General features: G+C 40.4%; 1 protein-coding gene across 4 annotated transcripts; it reads right to left on the bottom strand.

Moving 5' to 3' along the window:
• Window positions 1-17,216, bottom strand: LOC129722853 (SRSF protein kinase 3). Of its 4 annotated transcripts, none has more exons than XM_055676657.1 (3): window positions 14,254-17,216; window positions 380-2,935; window positions 1-342 (listed from the first exon to the last, which is right to left on the bottom strand). In XM_055676657.1, the coding sequence occupies exon 1, from the start codon at window positions 16,534-16,536 to the stop codon at window positions 14,542-14,544; it is 1,995 nt and encodes a 664-aa protein (XP_055532632.1). In that variant the 5' UTR covers window positions 16,537-17,216; the 3' UTR covers window positions 1-342; window positions 380-2,935; window positions 14,254-14,541. The 4 variants fall into 4 exon arrangements, with proteins under 4 accessions (XP_055532632.1, XP_055532630.1, XP_055532631.1 ...); XM_055676655.1 differs by having other exon boundaries at window positions 1-2,935; window positions 14,254-16,783; window positions 16,986-17,216; XM_055676656.1 differs by having other exon boundaries at window positions 1-2,935; window positions 14,254-16,702; window positions 16,986-17,216.
• Between the last annotated feature and the right edge of the window lie 352 nt (window positions 17,217-17,568).

Here is a 17,568-nt window from a genome sequence, read left to right as displayed (position 1 = left end):
TCTTATCCATGATCATTTATTACTAGATTATTTGCTACTTCTCTACAGAGTGGTTTTGCTTTTTTTTTTCAATCATATTTATATCGTTATTATTACAGCTTTCACACGCCTCAAGTCTCCGTTGTTCAAAATAAATAGATTAAACAGTAAGAAAGAAAAACAAACACTTCATCGTTCTGGCTCTGACTCTGTTGTTCTACTTCTTATCTAGGTATGTATAATCGATATAACATGCGCTTACTTCCATTGAATATAATGTAATTCGCCAGGGTATAGTTCAATAGTACCCCTGCTGTCACCTTCGCTGATTTTTTACCACGTGATTTTGCTTCACTGTCTTTCCTGTACATGCAATGCAATATTCTGTGTGTGACGAGACCTTTCCTATCGAGTAAACCGTTAAGTCTGTTCTGGATAGTAGTAGTTGTTTGCTGTTTTATAAGTGTATAAAATCTCATTTCAATAAAAATTCTGCTGTTGTTCCACATCTCAAAAACCATGGCAACTTAGTGGTAGCTTGATGTCTTATACTATGCCATGTGTTCTATTTTAGCCTGTGAGTAATCGTCCATAAACTAACCAACAATTATATATAGTTATATGCCTACGAACGGACAGAACAGAATGTGGAAAACGAGGGAAAGTAGTGATATTAAAGCCTTTTTTTGCTGTCGCGCCGCGACTTGTGTTGGCTTTCTACTGACTTTATGCAGGCCTTGTTTGTTGTGTTTGGTAGTTGGTTGGGATGTTTATTATTTGCTATAAAAACATATTATTTCCTACCTTGCAGACGCTGCGTCCTTACTTTCGAACCCATATAATTTTGCGTTAACCTTAAATTTTGTTTTCAGGTTTGACAACGGCGATGTGTCCTATGACCTGGCACGCGGTCAACGTTCTTTTTTTTATTTTTTGAGATCGTCATTATGCATTTGTACAAGTAGTTTATACTACATCCCAATTGTCAGTCATTTTTTCTGTATAGCAAAAAAAAGGATATTACAGAGAAAACGAAAAAGAAATCCGTTTAATTCTTTTCTTCTAGTCAAATACAGATTAAACCGAAATCTGACTTTCGTTTACTGTTAGCTTTCAACTAATGTTGCTAATGCCATTAATCTTAACGTATCAAGTTGATGCTGGCAGATATCTTCTGGACATCAGAGTTGCTTAAGTTTTAGTCAACTATTATAAACAGTTGGCCAAACTCAGCCAAATGAATATAGAATTATATTTTACGATATCATCTCCATCTCAAATAAACGATGTGCGAAACCCCTAGCCATAAAATACACTCTTTCCGCTGAATATTTTATAACGCATTCCGATGATCTCATTTTTTTCTACTGAAACTCACTAGCCTAGTGGTGTGAATTCTCCTACATGACCAAAATATACATTTCTTGGATGAGATATTTGAAGATATAGTAATGGAAGGCTGCACCATGAAATGTTAAAAAAGTATAACGCATACGTCAGACTGACAATTTAAGCACTGAAATATTTGACTATAAGCATATTATGCAAGTTAGACCGGTGTGGTATAAACATATTATCTGCAGTGACTGGCTTCTGGAATCAGTCACAGAAATAGGCACACAGCTGTTCTTATGGTTTCTTAGGGTTAATTCCCAAGTACAGAAGACCTATTTAAATTACTCTTTTCAAAACAAGTGAACAAATCGTCGGACTTATTCTTGAAGTTATCGAACGCTTTTTAATGGGCATCTTGTTCGATTGCAATGAAAAAATGCAAACAAGCAGATTCTAATGTTAAGCGCCCCCTTACTTGTCTGTTCATAGTGACGACCTCAAGAAGAGACTATAACTTCGACGCCGTGCCGATTTATATTCTCTATTATTAGCTAATACGTTACGAGTTTAGGTATATGCGTTGGGATTTAGGTATGCGTTTAGATGATCGTGCAAGGCTTTCTCTGTCCGTCTGTGTACATGGGTATTTTGTAATGCGTGAATGGGTACGAATGTGTACATCTTTCACTACGTACGAATGTTATGCAAAGCTACTTATGTTTGCTTTTTTTCCTAATAAGTTATAATCATTTAAAAAGTGCCTGTATGTGACATAATTTCCACGTTTTCTATCTCAATGTTTTTGTCTATCAACATTATAGGATTACACAGTTTCCACTAACTTTGCCACGGAATTTATCATCTCATCCAACTAACTACTATAACTTATTAACGTTATTGTTATTTTGTTTGATATTTGTTTTATCGTCGCAAATCATTTAGGGAACTCAACCTCCCCCCTAAAAACTGTTCAACTGATTACTCCCTCCAAAGCCAACTTAAGTGACAAATCAGGAAATTGGTCGCAGTTTGTTTGCAGTGTTATCTTCCCATTGTGTCTTGCAACTTGTTCGGCTAAATACAAACAACGTCCTTTGGTTAGCAATAGGGAGGGAGAGTTTCATTTTAAATCACACTGAACTGTATGACAACTGACCAATCTCCCTTATCCTACAGTTGGTCATTGTATGCGTTCCCATTGAGGTCTAGCAGAGAAAAGTTTTGTGGTATAATAATGTCATACCCCGCTGCCGGTTTGGCCGGAATCGCCAGAGCAAGCGGAGGATGAAAGGTAATGTACAAAGTAGGTTACCAGCATTTACTTCCACATTTGTATTACTGAAAAGTGCCTGTTTCAAAGCAGCAGGGAAAAGCTCTGTTCTTTTAGCAACCATTTGAGTCTATCATATGCCAATGTTCTTCTTTTGTATATTCCTTTGTAGAGGTTCATACAATCATTCGTTATTTTTTTTCTTTTGGTGATTTAACCTTTTCCTTTTATTGTTATTTTAAAGTTCTCAGCAAAAATTCTCGTGGCAACAGTTCATTTGTTGCAAATTCACTATGAAGATCTTCTCTAGCTGCATAGTCTGCTGTAGTCGTTTGCAGTCCGCAAATAGTTCTGTAAATAATAGAGAGAAAAGAGCAATAAGATTTAGGTGGAATTACATATACGTACCGACTAAATTTATTACAATTATTTCTAGGAGTATTAAAATATGTGTTCCATATCAGGAAGCATTCAGGACTACTCCATATATCAAACATTTCTTGGTTACGCATCGCTAGTTTGGTTCATTAAATAAAACACCGGAAAATATGATAGCCTCGCTACCAATCATTGTGACCAATTATACAAATCATTTGAAGCTGTTCGGACGGATACTATCTCTTTTGGATTTATATTTATATTTAAATTTTGTTATTTTCACATTATATTCTAGTAAATACAAAAAAACTCTAACGAGTCCACGGAAGACATAGTTTAATCGTCAAATCGGCTTATTCATTGCGGAATTGCGAAAATTTAAACCCAAGTATAGTTTGAGCTTCCAGCTGGTCTCGTGGTACGATGCTGGCCTAACAAGCCAGTCGTCGTAGGTTTGAGTCTCGGCTCGGGAGACTGTTAGTGACAGTAGGATCGTAGCGCTAGCCCCGCAATTGTCCTGTACACTTAACAGTTGGCTGCGAAGTTTGTTTTTAACAAACAAAAGGTGAGTTCCGAATCGGAATGTAGCACCAAGGCATTGCTTTTTATAGATTGAAGAAACATAAATATTCTTTGCACACATCTGTACGTGTCACGTATTATTGTTGAGCCTGTGGAAAATCAAGATCTGAACTTTAGCACTCCCAAACATTATTTTAGCATGAGGCTACATCCATTGCGATATATCCTTCATTTCACTCATTAATCTCGAGCACTTTTTCTCCCTGCGACTGCCGTTGGGCAATACTTCAGGGAGGGGCGAATGTGCTTAGTGCACCCGCTTATTTAGTAAACATCTTTGCTAACTCCCTGAAGGCGGGCAGCCAGCTTTCACTGGCATTTCGATGGTTGATTCGTCGATTGGTGCTTTGCAACATGAGCTGCACTAACTGCTCTCTAGGTGCCCTCGTCGTCGCACATCCGCCGAACTATATTTTCCGGTATGGCCCGCTCAATGTCAGGATTTCGCTTCTCGTCTGTTTCCTGCGCACCCGCACATTGTGAACACATGGGTGACTCCGCGTGCAGGTACTGCCTGAAGCAGCCATGGCCTAACAGGACCTGTGTCAGGTGGAAATTGACTTTCCCATGACGCCTTTTGATACATCCAGTTATCGCCGGATTAAGTCGATCTACCTTTGAAACACTCTACGTTCTCCTTGACGATGATGCTGATAGGCATCATGGCAACCAGGACGTTTATTACATAGATGTAGAAGCTTTTCTACAGACGCAGTCGACGTGGTTCCCAAACATAAACTTGTCATCGACCTTCACCCCCTAGAGCTACAAGGATCGCTTTGAGACAATCCTGTTTCGATTTACGGTTGTTCACTACGATGTCCTCCGTCTTATGGTGCACTAACTCAAGTTTCCTGGAGTGCATCCAATTCTCATTGACTCGCCGTAGACTTCTAGTCATACAGTCTGCGAAGTCCACACTCACCGTTCCGGAGGAAGCTTAAGTTCTAACACACCATCATGAGTGGCATTCCACGATACCGGATCCAGACCGGGCGATTTTAATCATGCGGTGCACCTGCGGTGACTAGGACGCATTTCTGACCCTCATGTGTTTTGAATCCTGTATTGGCACCGGCACTCTAAGCCTCCAAAGTGCATAGGCTATAGAATCCCAGCCATGCTTGGTTTCGCTCTTCTGCTCTTTGAATGCTCATTAGGCTGTATTTTGTCAATTTTTTTCGAACAAGTCATATATGAAGCACTTGTAGAGATACTCTATCTCTACAATTCGTCCGAACATTGTATTGTTGAAATTGCCATAGGTACAGCGTCAAAGTCAGGCCAAGCTTGTAAAACCAAAAGAGCTACAGTTTTGGTACCTACGAAAATAAAACCTGGCTATGAAACTATAGCATATCCAACATTACAATGTTTAGACAAATTGAAAATATGGAGTGTCTCTACAAGTGCTTTATATATGACATGTTCGAATTCTGCCTCCTTGACAAAATACAGCCTAATGAGCATTCAAAGAGCAAAAGTTTCTACTCTCAGTGAATCTCACAAGTCTGTTGAGGATTGGCACCCTGTCCACTGTGTCTTGTAGATAGATTGATCTATATGCTGATTGGTCACCTGATAGTTTCCCGGCCTTCGGCTGAAATACCAGTCTCTGTCGCTTCCATTCCGAGTCGCTTGTCTGAGAAGACTCATGGCTTGCGAAAAATTTGGCACTGTCGCATAGTCTATCAGAACAGGCTCGTTTAACGTTATTGCGCTCTTGAGCGGGTTTTCTTTGCACATCGGTACACGTAGGTTGCATCGTAGTGCAGTAACGTATGAAAGTTCTCTCCAGGGAATTGTAATCAGGTGATATTGTTAGGATGAACAGAGGCTCGGTACAGTAGAGCAGTAAGCTTGAAACGGAAGGGTAAAGCTCACACACAAGCATGGACATGAATGATAATAGGCGTGTCACTTACTTCAATATTGATACTGTCAATAATATGAGTGCGGAGTACAGAAAACACCTGGGCTATATCACAATACACTTAAGTCGCTTTTTACGCGGGGGATACATGCCGCGTAAAAAAAAACGCGTTAAAAAACCGCGTAAATTCCGGAATCCGCGTAAAAAAAACGCGTAAATTCCGGAATCCACGTAAAAAAAAACCTGCGTTATTTTTGCGATTCGAGTGAAGAGAAACCGAAATTCGCGTAAAAAAACCGCGTAAATTCCGGAATCCGCGTAAAAAAACCGCGTAAGTTCCGGAATCCGCGTAGAAAAACCCGCGTAAGAAAAAAACGCGTAAAAAGCTACCTTAGTGTATATCTAATCTCTGGTCGCAGTGATGAGTCCACACAGAAAAAATGGCACGCACTGCGGAGGTCGACTATCGTTTCAGTCCACCACTTATCCGCTACCTAGCTACCGTTTCAGGGATGGATGTGATAGGGGTCCGATACGATGGCAATGTCTGGCGACTCAGTGGCTGCTTGGTATAACAGCTGTTTGAGCCACCGGTGGCGGGCTTAGCTCCCGTTTCCCGGTGCATACCAAAGAATTAGGAGGCGCCCCGCAGTCCCGCGCATTGTGGCCTGCACCACCGCAGCGTCGACATAAAGTAGACTGCCGGACCACGACCAGGATTTATGTCCCCTCTCAATGCACCTGAAGCGAACGTCAGGTTGTTGGTGAATGTCCAGCGGGCGTAGCTTCCTTCAGCCGATGGGAGCTTCATGGTGGCTACCTAGATTCCAGAGATGCCCTTGTAAAAGCACATTGCGCACCACCACTCAACACTCCTTTTCAAAGGCTTAAGTTGGAGTGTCACATCTGGGGATTACGGATTACGTAACCAGCTGCAAACACGTACTAAACTTGCACTCTATAAAACACTAATCTTTCCCGTGGCACGCTACGGCCATGAAGCATGGAAAGAGGTCGATAGGCGAGCTCTTGGTGTGTTTGAGCGTAGGATTTTTCGTTCAATCCTTGGCGACAAACTAGAAAAGGGTTTTTGGCACAGACGCATGGACCATGAAGGGTTGTGTCACATTTCCCCGAAAGTCATTTTCCCGAAACACAACTTCCCGAATGATATTTTCCCGAATGTTATATCCCCGAATGTACTGTTTCCCCGAATGTACCACTTCCCCGAAATTCATTTCCCCGAATGTATCATTTCCCCGAATTTTGATTCCCCGAATGTACCATTTCCCCGAGTTTCGATTTCCCGAATTTCGATTCCCCGAATGTAACATTTCCCCGAAATTTGATTCTCCGAATGTGAAATTTTCTCGAAATTTATTCCCAGAAAACGCGTTCTAAGCAATACTGGGATTTTCTTTTAAGAAATTCGGTTTATTGTTTCACGAATCACGATGTAGGTACGAAATGATGTGTAACTAATTAATCACGCTTTCTTATAGGTCATAAAATTTTCGTAATACACTAAGGTCGCTTTTTACGCGGTTTTTTACGCAGGTTTTTTACGCGGCTATTTTTACGCGGTTTTTAACGTGTTTTTCACGCGGGTTCTTTTGACGCGGCACGTGTTCCCTGCGTAAAAAGCGACTTTGGTATATAAGACATTCGCGCGATTCTATCGATGCGAGAGCACCGCGTGACCATCTACCCAACCAAAACCATAGAACAAATATTAACGAATTAATTCATGACGAAACCGCGCAGCGAAGGTCGCGCGTCCCCAGAGTTAATTTATGAGTATGAGAGTATTAGAGCAAAAATTCATGCATGTATTTACTTGAAACTTTTTAGCGTTTTGTATGCTCAAACGAAATTGAATTCTTTAACTACAAAAATAACGAAAGTTTAAATCTTGTGTTTTTTAATAAAATTATCCAAAGATTAACAAAAAATGAACCAGAGAAAAAATTGGTGTTCCATTTACTTAAGACTCTTCAGCGCTTTGTTTATTTTGTTGACAGTTTGAGATAAATCATCGAACTATTGTAAAGATTCAACTAGGCAATTTACCGCTTCGTATTTCCCTATTCATAAGTATGCTCGTACCCATAGGTGTATACCTGATGCGGCTTTGCCGCATAATCGAGGGCAAGGGACTGTGGCGGCCCTCAAGGCCGGCACTGCTCCCGCAGCCCGAGCCGGCCGCCGACCCGCCGTCGGAAGCGGCGGCCACGTGCACTTAAACAACTGATCTGTTGGATTTCCTAGGTCTACTCCAAACATAGGGGCGATCCCCTAGTTCACGTCCGAACGAGCGGTAGCGAGACAGCATTCAACCCGGACAATCGAGTTGGCCAAAGGCCGCGAGTGTGTTGCATCATATGTAGTTTTTACTGTAAACTTATTTAAATGCAGAAATTGAGCTATTCAAAGTTCTCATAGTCCGGAAAATAAAAATAGGGAAAAACGGATCACTAAAAATCGCGATGTCTCATTTTTTCAAATAAATATCAGAAACTTCAAGAGTTTCGCCCGGGAAATTGATTTTTCAATTTTTACTGAATTTGAGTATCATTTTAAAGTTGTTATTGTCTTTGAAATTTAGGCCAACATGTTTTTAAATAAACATATCTTTAAGAATATTGCATCGATTTTAATGAAATTTTCACAGCAGATACATCCAAAGTTGTAGTTTCTAAAAATATTTTTGTTTGGACAAAAAATATTTTTTTAATAGTAACTATTTGAAACAATATGTTAAAAAACAATGTGCTGGGGCACTGAAAAATTTGAAAAAAATCCCGAGTATTTTCGACCAAATTCCTGGAAATTTCGAGTTGGTGATATTTTTTGATCAAAAGATATGGGGTTTCAAAGTTAATGCCACCACGCATTTTTAAGCGAGAAATGCCCCTAAACCCACTGTTCTTCAGTTTTCGTATCAAAATATGCAGCATATTTACCAAAAGCAATAGTATGGGCGCTCTTAATCCGCTGGTGCGTTTTGTACGGTAGTCCTTTAACTAAATTTTGCATTGTTTTTTAGTAAAGTGTGTAGATAGACTTGCGAGTTGTTTGGGCCATAAAGTTTATTGTCTTCGTCGTTAAATCGGGTAACAGACTAAGCATATTTTGACCGTTCTGCGGCTTAAAATCATTTCCATCAAACTTAGTTTACAAACCTCACAGAAGGGAAACATAAATTACAGTAGAACGTTTCTGTTGTGGTTTCCAGAAAATTAGTACATAGGCGTCGTACACAAGTTACGTAACGTTAAAAATCTAGATTTCAGACCCCCTTCTCCCCTTATGTAACGACAGGTAACGTTCGACATGACTCCCCCCATCTAAAATTACGTAACGCTGATCAGACTGACCCCCCTCTGAAATTTTAAATTTCGAGCAAAATCACAATTACGTAACTGTTTTTACTACCCCCCTCCCCCTACGTAGCAATAAGTAATGCAGACTCAACCCCTCTCCCCCCTTCATGCGTTACGTAATTTGTGTACGACGTCATACACTCTTAGATTTTATTGCCGAGAACTCAACAGCTGATAAACTCAGCGAAATGTTCTACAAGTTCTCGGCAGAATTTTTAAGAACTTCGGCAAACGAAACGTCAATACTTGCTGGTTTACGGTAAATCGATATATTTGCTGAATGTTCGTAGAAATATATTGCTGACATTCGTTAAAAACTTCGCCGAGCTCAATCAGCTGTTGGTAAGATTGCCGAGATAAATTAAGTGTGTAAGAGAAACATCCTCTGGGAAAGTGATACATTCGGAAAATGATACATTATTTTTCGGGGAAATGTTACATTCGGGGAATCGTTTTTCGGGGAAGTGTTACATTCGGGGAAATATTTTTCGGGGAAGTGTTACATTCGGGAAAATAATTTTCGGGGAATTAGTACATTCGGGAAAAAATCTTTCGGGGAATCGGTACATTCGGGGAAATATCTTTCGGGAAAATGGGTTTCGAGATAATGGTTTTCGGGGAATTGTTATACAATCGGATTCGGTTGTCCGACTTTTCCTAGAAAATCATTCCCCAGAAAATAAAGTATCGAAGGATTTTCCCCAGAATGAACCATTCTCCAGAATACCAAATCCCCAAATATACTAGTTACCAGAATTCTAAACCTCTGAAAGTACTAGTTACCAGAAAACCGATTCCCAGAATGCACCAATGCCCAGAAAACTATTCTCCAGCATCACCGTAACCAGAAAAAAAACATTAGTATTCAGTTATTATATTGTTAACATTCTAAATTATTTGACATTTTCAATTAACACTTGCGTACCTGACCCCTCCAGAACCGAAAACATGAAAATTGATCGAACCTTTTCAAAAGATCACAAATTCATCATAGTTTTTGGGACAGTAGGGGACATTTGTTCCGGATTTATCGAGGGGAACGGTGGGGTAAGTACCCTTGGGTTAGTAACAGAAAGCTGAAACTCAAAAGGCTGAAACTCGAAAGGCTGAAAAGTATGTATCATAAACGAAGGGCTGGATGCACAAAATGCTGAATTCACAAAAGGCTGAATGTGTGAAAGGCTGAATCATGAAAGGCTGAAAGTTTTGTAATTTGAATCAGAATTGAAAATTTTGGACTTTATTGAATTCATAGTTTTCCTAAGGTGACAAAGTATATTTTTTTTGGTCGCACCTTGATAAACCAAAAAATAATCTGTTCTAGTAACATGCTTTTGAGGCAAATAAAGAATTAATGGCAATGGAATAGATTAAGGGAGAAGTGGAAACCTGCCACAAAAGTGTAAAATAACAAGTTTTATTTCGTTGAACATACAGATTGAAAACCATACCAATGCGGTTCTGCGTTTAATCGACGGCCTAGTCTCCAAACCTCACCACCCCTAGACAATCTACCACTTCGTATACCATACCCATAGGTATTCGTATTCTCGTATCCATAGGTATTATACCTGATGCGGCTCTGCCGCATAATCGAGGGCAAGGGACTGTGGCGACCACGATGTCCGGCACTGCTCCCGCAGCCCGAGCCGGCCGCCGACCCGTCGTCGCAAGCGGCGGCCACGTGCACTCAAACAACTGATCTGTTGGATTTCCTAGGTCTATTTCAAACATAGGGGTGATCCCCTAGCTTACGTCCGAACGAGCGGTAGCGAGTAAGGACAGCATTCACCCCGGACAATCGAGTTGGCCAAAGGCCACGAGTGTGTTGCATTATATATAGTTTTTAATATAAACTTATATTTACATGAAGAAATTGGGCTATTTTGTAGACCGGAAGATTTTCGGCGGTAAACATCGCATGAAAATATACCGACGTTGGCTTTTTGAATTTTCAGCCTTTTGTGATTCAGCCTTTCGTGTTTTTCAGCCTTTTGTAGTTTTCCTAGCCTTTCTTAGTAGACCCGTACCTTTCCAGAGACATAGGCTTATTAAAAAACGGTAGCGAAACCTTGCTTTAACATATCAAGCTTTAGGTTTTTGCAAAACAACACTATTAACGATCGGTATTCCGCCACTTTGTTTTAATTAGATAGTCGGATTCCCTCAGCCGTGCCAGTTCTGGCTTGACTGTTTATCGATGACTGCTGCCCAAGCCGGAAAGCGTATGAACTCTGGCACGACGGGCGAGCGAGTACACCCCACGCCCGCGCGAGCGGATGAACGGGCGGCCCACACCACCACACGGCCGAACGCCCCGGAGTGCGTTGAGGCAGAAGCGCCGGCAAGTCCACGGCGCAACACCCGCATGAACTGGGAGCACGCGCAGACCCGCGACCCGGCAGCCTCGTAGCCTGAGTCTTCCCAGTTTTCAGAGCCAATCCTTATCCCGAAGTTACGGATCTAAATTGCCGACTTTCCTTACCTACATTGATGTATCGACTAGAGACTCTAAACTTTGGAGACCTGCTGCGGATTCGGTACAAGCTGTTGAGAGTTTGCGTGCCCCAGTCTTTGATTTTCAAGGTCTAAGAAGAGCATATCGACACAGCAATTTAATACCATGCTCTTCCAGCCTGTCCAACCATATCTCTCTATGAAAGACTTCCATGGCTAGTATGACTGTTAAACAGAAAAAAAACTCTTCCGATATCTCTTGTTGGCTTCTCGAAGGAAAGAATTCATGTTACCATGATTATAAAGGCGCTACAGTTTCAGGTGTGCACGCCATTGCAAACGTATACTCAACAAGCTCCAGAATTGTAGCCGGGTTCCCTTTCACTCGTTTAATATATACTAGTGCAGCGGTTCTCAACCTTTTTTTGACCGCGTAGCTCTTGGCAACACTTTCCAAATCAATTGTACCCTCTGGCTTGCTTTGTTTTCGCAGAGAGGGTGGGAGTAGAGGTAGATCGCGTTATGTAGTCTAGTTCAGGTTTTAAATTGAACTATGGTTTGTTAAATTGCAACAGCCATGTTTTAAGAGCAAGATTGAATAACAAATTAAATAATATAACGAAAAATTGCTTCCTCCGCCATTACTGATTTTTATTTCGCGTACCCCCTTGAGGCTTGTGGTCGACTTGTGATGTTTCTTCAGCCAAAAACGATTACTGAAAGTTCTCTGATATTATGACTATGGCCTGGTGTCAAGCGCTTTTTTATTTACTCCATGAAAGAATAAGTGTATTAGTTGACAATAAGTTGATTCAAATGATAGAATCGTTATACCACAGACTAACAGACGTAACACTGGAACCTAGCTCCATCGCCGCAAAAAACGTTCATTTCAAATTTACAATAGAATAACAGTCATCGCGCGAAAACGTCGTCTGGGGCGCTGTCTTGCAATCTCATACATATTTTGTAGTTCACCATTTGACACATGCAGTAACGCTGGCGCTGATGTCGAAATACATGACGCAGCGCGAACACGACAGCAGATGGTGCTGGTGTTACTAACGTAAAGTACTGGAATCATCCAAACGATGATTTTATTGAAAATATGTTCGAAGTGTTATGTCTGTTAGTCTGTGGTTATACATTATACAAAAACTCAGTTTTAACAGATTTTCCATGTTAAAAAAATTGAAATGCATATTTCTTCGTTTTAGGATAACAGTTTTCTGGAAAACGGTATTTCCTGGGAAATAGTTTTCTGGGCATTGGTTCATTCCGGATAGTAACTTTCTGGGGATTAGTTCTTTCTGGGTAGCAGTTTTCTGGTGATTGGTACATTCTGGGATTTTGTTTTCTGGGGAAAAAGCTTCGGTGTTTTATTTTCTGGGGAATAGTTTTCGAGGAATTGTTATACAATCCTGGATTCGGCATTGGATCGATAATCTGTCTGTCGCCGTAAAAGTAAAGTAAGTAAGTCACATCTGGGATGACCTGAACTGGCACGCCCTTCCCTAACAATTTTTGTAGTTAACTCTTTGTAACGGGTGATAACTAAAATTTGGATTTTTTTTTTGATGGATATTACAAAAAATATCGTTCATATTCAAAGTTTTAATGCTTTTCCCACAACATTTTATTTTTCTTTGTGAATGTTATGTAAAACTACACGAAAAACAAACTAAAATTGATCAAGAACAACCAGCTCAAAACCAACAACCTTCAACATTGTAACTGTTATGAATTGGCTTTTTATGAAACAAAAGCATCAAAAACATTAAAATCCATCAATTTGAGAAGAAAACATAATAATATTGAAAGCGAGCCGAATTTTATGGAATTAAACTTTTCAGTTCTTTCATCGCTGTTTTCTCCACTCGATGATTTCGCAGATGGGACTGATATGCGTTTCACGGCAGTACACTGCCGTTCCAAGCATAATTGTCCCAGCGTGCATAAGGTTTCTGTAGAACATGGGACAACTATGCTTGGAACGGCAGTAACAGTAGTTCAAAATTTTCCGGAGGGCACTCTGGATTTATTCCATATCCCGAAAAAAGACCATCTTACTTCTCGTTGACCGTCAAAGAGTCGTTTTGAAAAAACCGAAACCAGATTACGAGATATTCAGAGCTGACACATATATTCCAGACACATATACCAGTTTTGTCCTCAACGGTATCTTATTGTAATATTTTTTCCTTATTACAAAAATGTTATAGGGTTTTTACTATTATATTTACAACATACACCTTGTTTTGAAACCTATTCAGTAACGATTTATGGCAGTTTCACAGAAAAAATCTGGTGTTCGAGTGTTTTCAAAAATTTTGACTAGTGAAAACTTTACTGAATGGTTTTTGTACCACTTTTGCTCCCAAAAATCAATTGAATATCAGGTGCTAAAATTTTTTTTCCTGCTCCATTGAATTGATGTCTCCGTCACTAATTGTAGCTGTAGATACAAAAACGTACTTTATTAATAAAAACATATGTTAAATGTGAAAAGTTATGTATTATTTTCAACAAAGGATGCTCAAAAATAGGCACTGATCAATTCAATTTTTTACAGTGTATATACACCAAAATAAGTATAGATCAAAGGAATTACTCAAAGATTAACTGCCTTTTATAATTTTTGCCAGTTCACATCAGATGAACAATAACGAATTCAGTAAAAGAATCCTTACAGTATGATTCATTGCCAAAAAATAGGCAGCAAACTTGGGAAGTAAAAAAATGTTTCGGGACGGACGCGGACGATGAACAAAGAAAAATGATGAAAAAGAAAAAATAGCACCCTGCACTAAACAGGTTCAGTCAGTGTGCGAAACATTTTACTTGCAATCCTAACACTCACCACCACAGCCAGCACTGGCCGGTCTTGCAGCTAACTATTCAGAGCAAGTGCCGTTACATAAATAAAAGCAACGAATGTAAATTTATTTTAAAGAATAACAACAATGATGTATAATAAATAATGAAATAAAACTTACAATTTTTCTACTTCATTTTTTGTTATCCTTAGTGCCGTCTTGGTCGGCCCCTTTTATATCAGTCCTTTCTTATCAATTCACTATTCACAAATGCATACTTCCACCGTTTCCGTCTATCCACTTGCAATATCATTTATGGCTCCTCTATTTGTATCACCGTCAGAACATTCCTTTACCCTTCTCATCTCGTTTTTTTCGCAATTGTTGTCACTTTTTAGCGCAACTGTTTAACAATTTTTCATTTCTCACACAAGCTCACAGTCGGACACACGCGGCACAAGTAACGTTTCAATGCTTCAACCACGAATGCTGCAAACACTCAGAGGCAGTGGCCCTCGTTTTCGGATCGTAATTTAACATCGGGCTAAGGAAATCACTGAATTCAATCGCATCCTCCAAGCTCCACTCGTACTTTTCCCGCAATACGTCGACCAAACCCCAAGGTTTCAGACCAGAGATATTTCGAAGCTCACCTTTCGAATTAAAAGCATGATTGGACATCCGACCTGATAGAGCAATTCGCTTCGGAATTGGCCCCAATAATTCTATTATATGGGCGATGTGGTCGTCATCCCGACAATAGTTATCACCGGAGTGTGGTTCGAATAAATAGTCGCCAGTAGCCATTTCGAACGCCATACAAGCCGTACTCCAGATGTCTGCCGAAGTGTTGTAACCAGAACCGATGATAACCTCTAGCGAGCGATATTGACGCGTCTGAATATCTTCCGTGAAATGTTTGTCTACCCAGCAAGCGTTACCCAAATCTGCGATTTTCACCTCCACATCGCACACCTCAAAAGCTGGATCTTTTCGTTCTTTCACTCGAGATAAAATTTTTCGCATCGATTCGCTGATGTCCAGTTTGCCGCCACCGCTAGTGGATGTTGGTTGCGATGATGAAGCAGTAGGGATTGAGGAAGATGACGCTTTTTTCAACACTGAATCGTCATTGTTGTTGGAAGTAGACTGATCCGGACTGGATGAGTTGGGGGAAGCGTTTGATGCTACATTACTCACAGTTGCTTTCGCAGGAGCCTCGTCTTCATCGCCAGACGAACCAGAACCGGTACCGGATTGATCACCATTTAGTAGTAACATTCGAGGGCTTTCCGGAGATACAATTGGAGATTCACAATCATCACGGTTATCCTGTTGGTCTTTTTTCTTGGTCAAAATCAAGTCCGCCTCTTCGCTAGCACCGTTTTCCAGTAGAGGCCCAGCTGTTCCAAATTCTTGCTGTTGAATATGCTCCATTTGTTGACGAATCAATTCCGATTGCATTTTGGCTTTCCTCTTTAGTTTTTTCTTCTTAGTCTTACTCATATTTTGGCTAAGTGGCTGTTCCTGGAACTGTGGGGGAGCAGCTGAAATCAAAGAGTACGGCAGTCGGCATCCCATTGTGTGCATTTCTGTCGCCTCACAAGCCAACTTTCTAATGTAGGTCTCGTCGACACACAGTAATACATTTTCCGGCTTAATGTCGGTATGTATTACCTTGCACTTGGTGTGTAAATAGTCCAATCCCTCTAGCACTTGTCGGATGATCGACTTCACGTTCGACAACGGAATTCCACGATAATTACTCTTCAGGATCAGCTTCAACAAATTGTGCCCCAAAACTTCGAACACCATACAAATGTGCGTCCCATTGACACCAGTAATTCGAAAATCATTAAGTAACTGGACCGTTTTGTTTCGCTTCGGATCATCTGGGTCGGCGTTTCGTATTGATTTTAAAATCTGAATCTCATCCTTAGCCGTATCTGTAAAATGCTGCGCAGATTTAACGATTTTAAGCGCTACGTATCGTTTTTCTTCCAGATCCCAGCTTAGCCACACAGTGGAAAAATGACCCCAGCCCAGTTTCCTGATGACATGATATCTCTGCAGGAACAAATCTCCTAGTTTAACCGGATGATAGCCTCCACGGCAATAATCTTCACGACACTCTTGTTCTCCTTCTCTTTCATCACTGCTGTATCCAGCGGCATCGTCGAGAAACCGGTCCTCATCTCGGTCATCAATCGATTCGTGGGAACTGCTATTTTTCTTGTTGCTGCTTGCTAAGCTCGAATACTGCTGGTGTTGATTGTCAATCGCCGGAACCGGATTCATCTCATTATCAGGAGACAACTGACTCTGTTGCTGCTGAGCTGTCGCGGCCGCTTGTGCTGCTACTTGCTGTGCCTGTTGTTTAGCCTTTCTTTTTCCCGTCTTATGACGCTTCTTTTTCGCCTGGATAGTTAGTACATGCCTATTGGTGTCGGATTTTGCATTCATTTTTTGCCTTCCACACCGCTGCTGACGAATTTCGCTTGTCTACTGAATGTGGCTTTTTACTGACAATCACCCAACAGGAAATACTTATTCTTCCTCCCAGAAACTGCGATCTGGCGTTTTAACTTATGCAACTCAGAATTTATTCCGAAAACCACTGACCGCAAAACTAAAAAAATGAACAAAAAAGAAAACCACACTAATTTCGACAAAATTTACAATTTTCACCGGCCGTCCGTGAACCACCTTGCTACGAGATTGAAAAAAGCTAAAAACGTCGGGAATTTTCCTTCTTTTGGCAAAAGACGACAAGAGACCCGTAAAAATGTGTGCTGCGATGATGTTCGTCTTTACTTTGACAGCTCTTGCATGAAAAACTCGACACAAGTCTCCCGGTTTCGCTCTCACTCACACAACACACATTATTCGCTTCTTTTCCATCTTCAACCTACCATCAATGTTCTTTCAACTAAATGAGTCTTTCTATAGATAACATTTCCTTATTTTATTTGATCTTGCATGATGATTTTTCCACTATACACTATTTTCAGCGATTTCAGTTTAGATGCAATTCACGCTCGAGGTAAATTAAACAAAATAATAAACTTATAAAATGCGTTTTTGAAACCGCGACCGAGGAAAATGAAACCAATCAACTACCACCGCATACTACACTATTCTTCTAGCAGTTTTTTTATTTTTGCAAGCTTCAATACGATCTCAAGCATCAGCTCAACATAAGTCTACACAAACAATCATGGTTCAATTCATAGAATAAGCTAAAGTAGGGGTGGGAAACGGCGAAAAGTGTTGAAGGAATCGATCGAGCTAGCGGAGACACAAAATCGACGAAGTTTGCTTACAAACTTACACACTCATTTATTTTTACTGGAAACCAGCAAAATTTTGCTGGATTTTGCCGAGGCTGTACAACCAGTAAATCATCCAGCAAGATAAATTAAACCGTTTATCCGGTAAAGCGAAATTTTATTCAACTGTAACTGTAACTTCTGGAAACTTGAATTCAATTACTGA

The sequence above is a fragment of the Wyeomyia smithii genome, chromosome 2, assembly GCF_029784165.1.
Source record: "Wyeomyia smithii strain HCP4-BCI-WySm-NY-G18 chromosome 2, ASM2978416v1, whole genome shotgun sequence".
In the NCBI taxonomy this organism is placed as follows: domain Eukaryota; kingdom Metazoa; phylum Arthropoda; class Insecta; order Diptera; family Culicidae; genus Wyeomyia; species Wyeomyia smithii.
The sequence above is the reverse complement of the archived record's forward strand: the minus strand, read 5'-3'. Positions and strand labels throughout refer to the sequence as shown.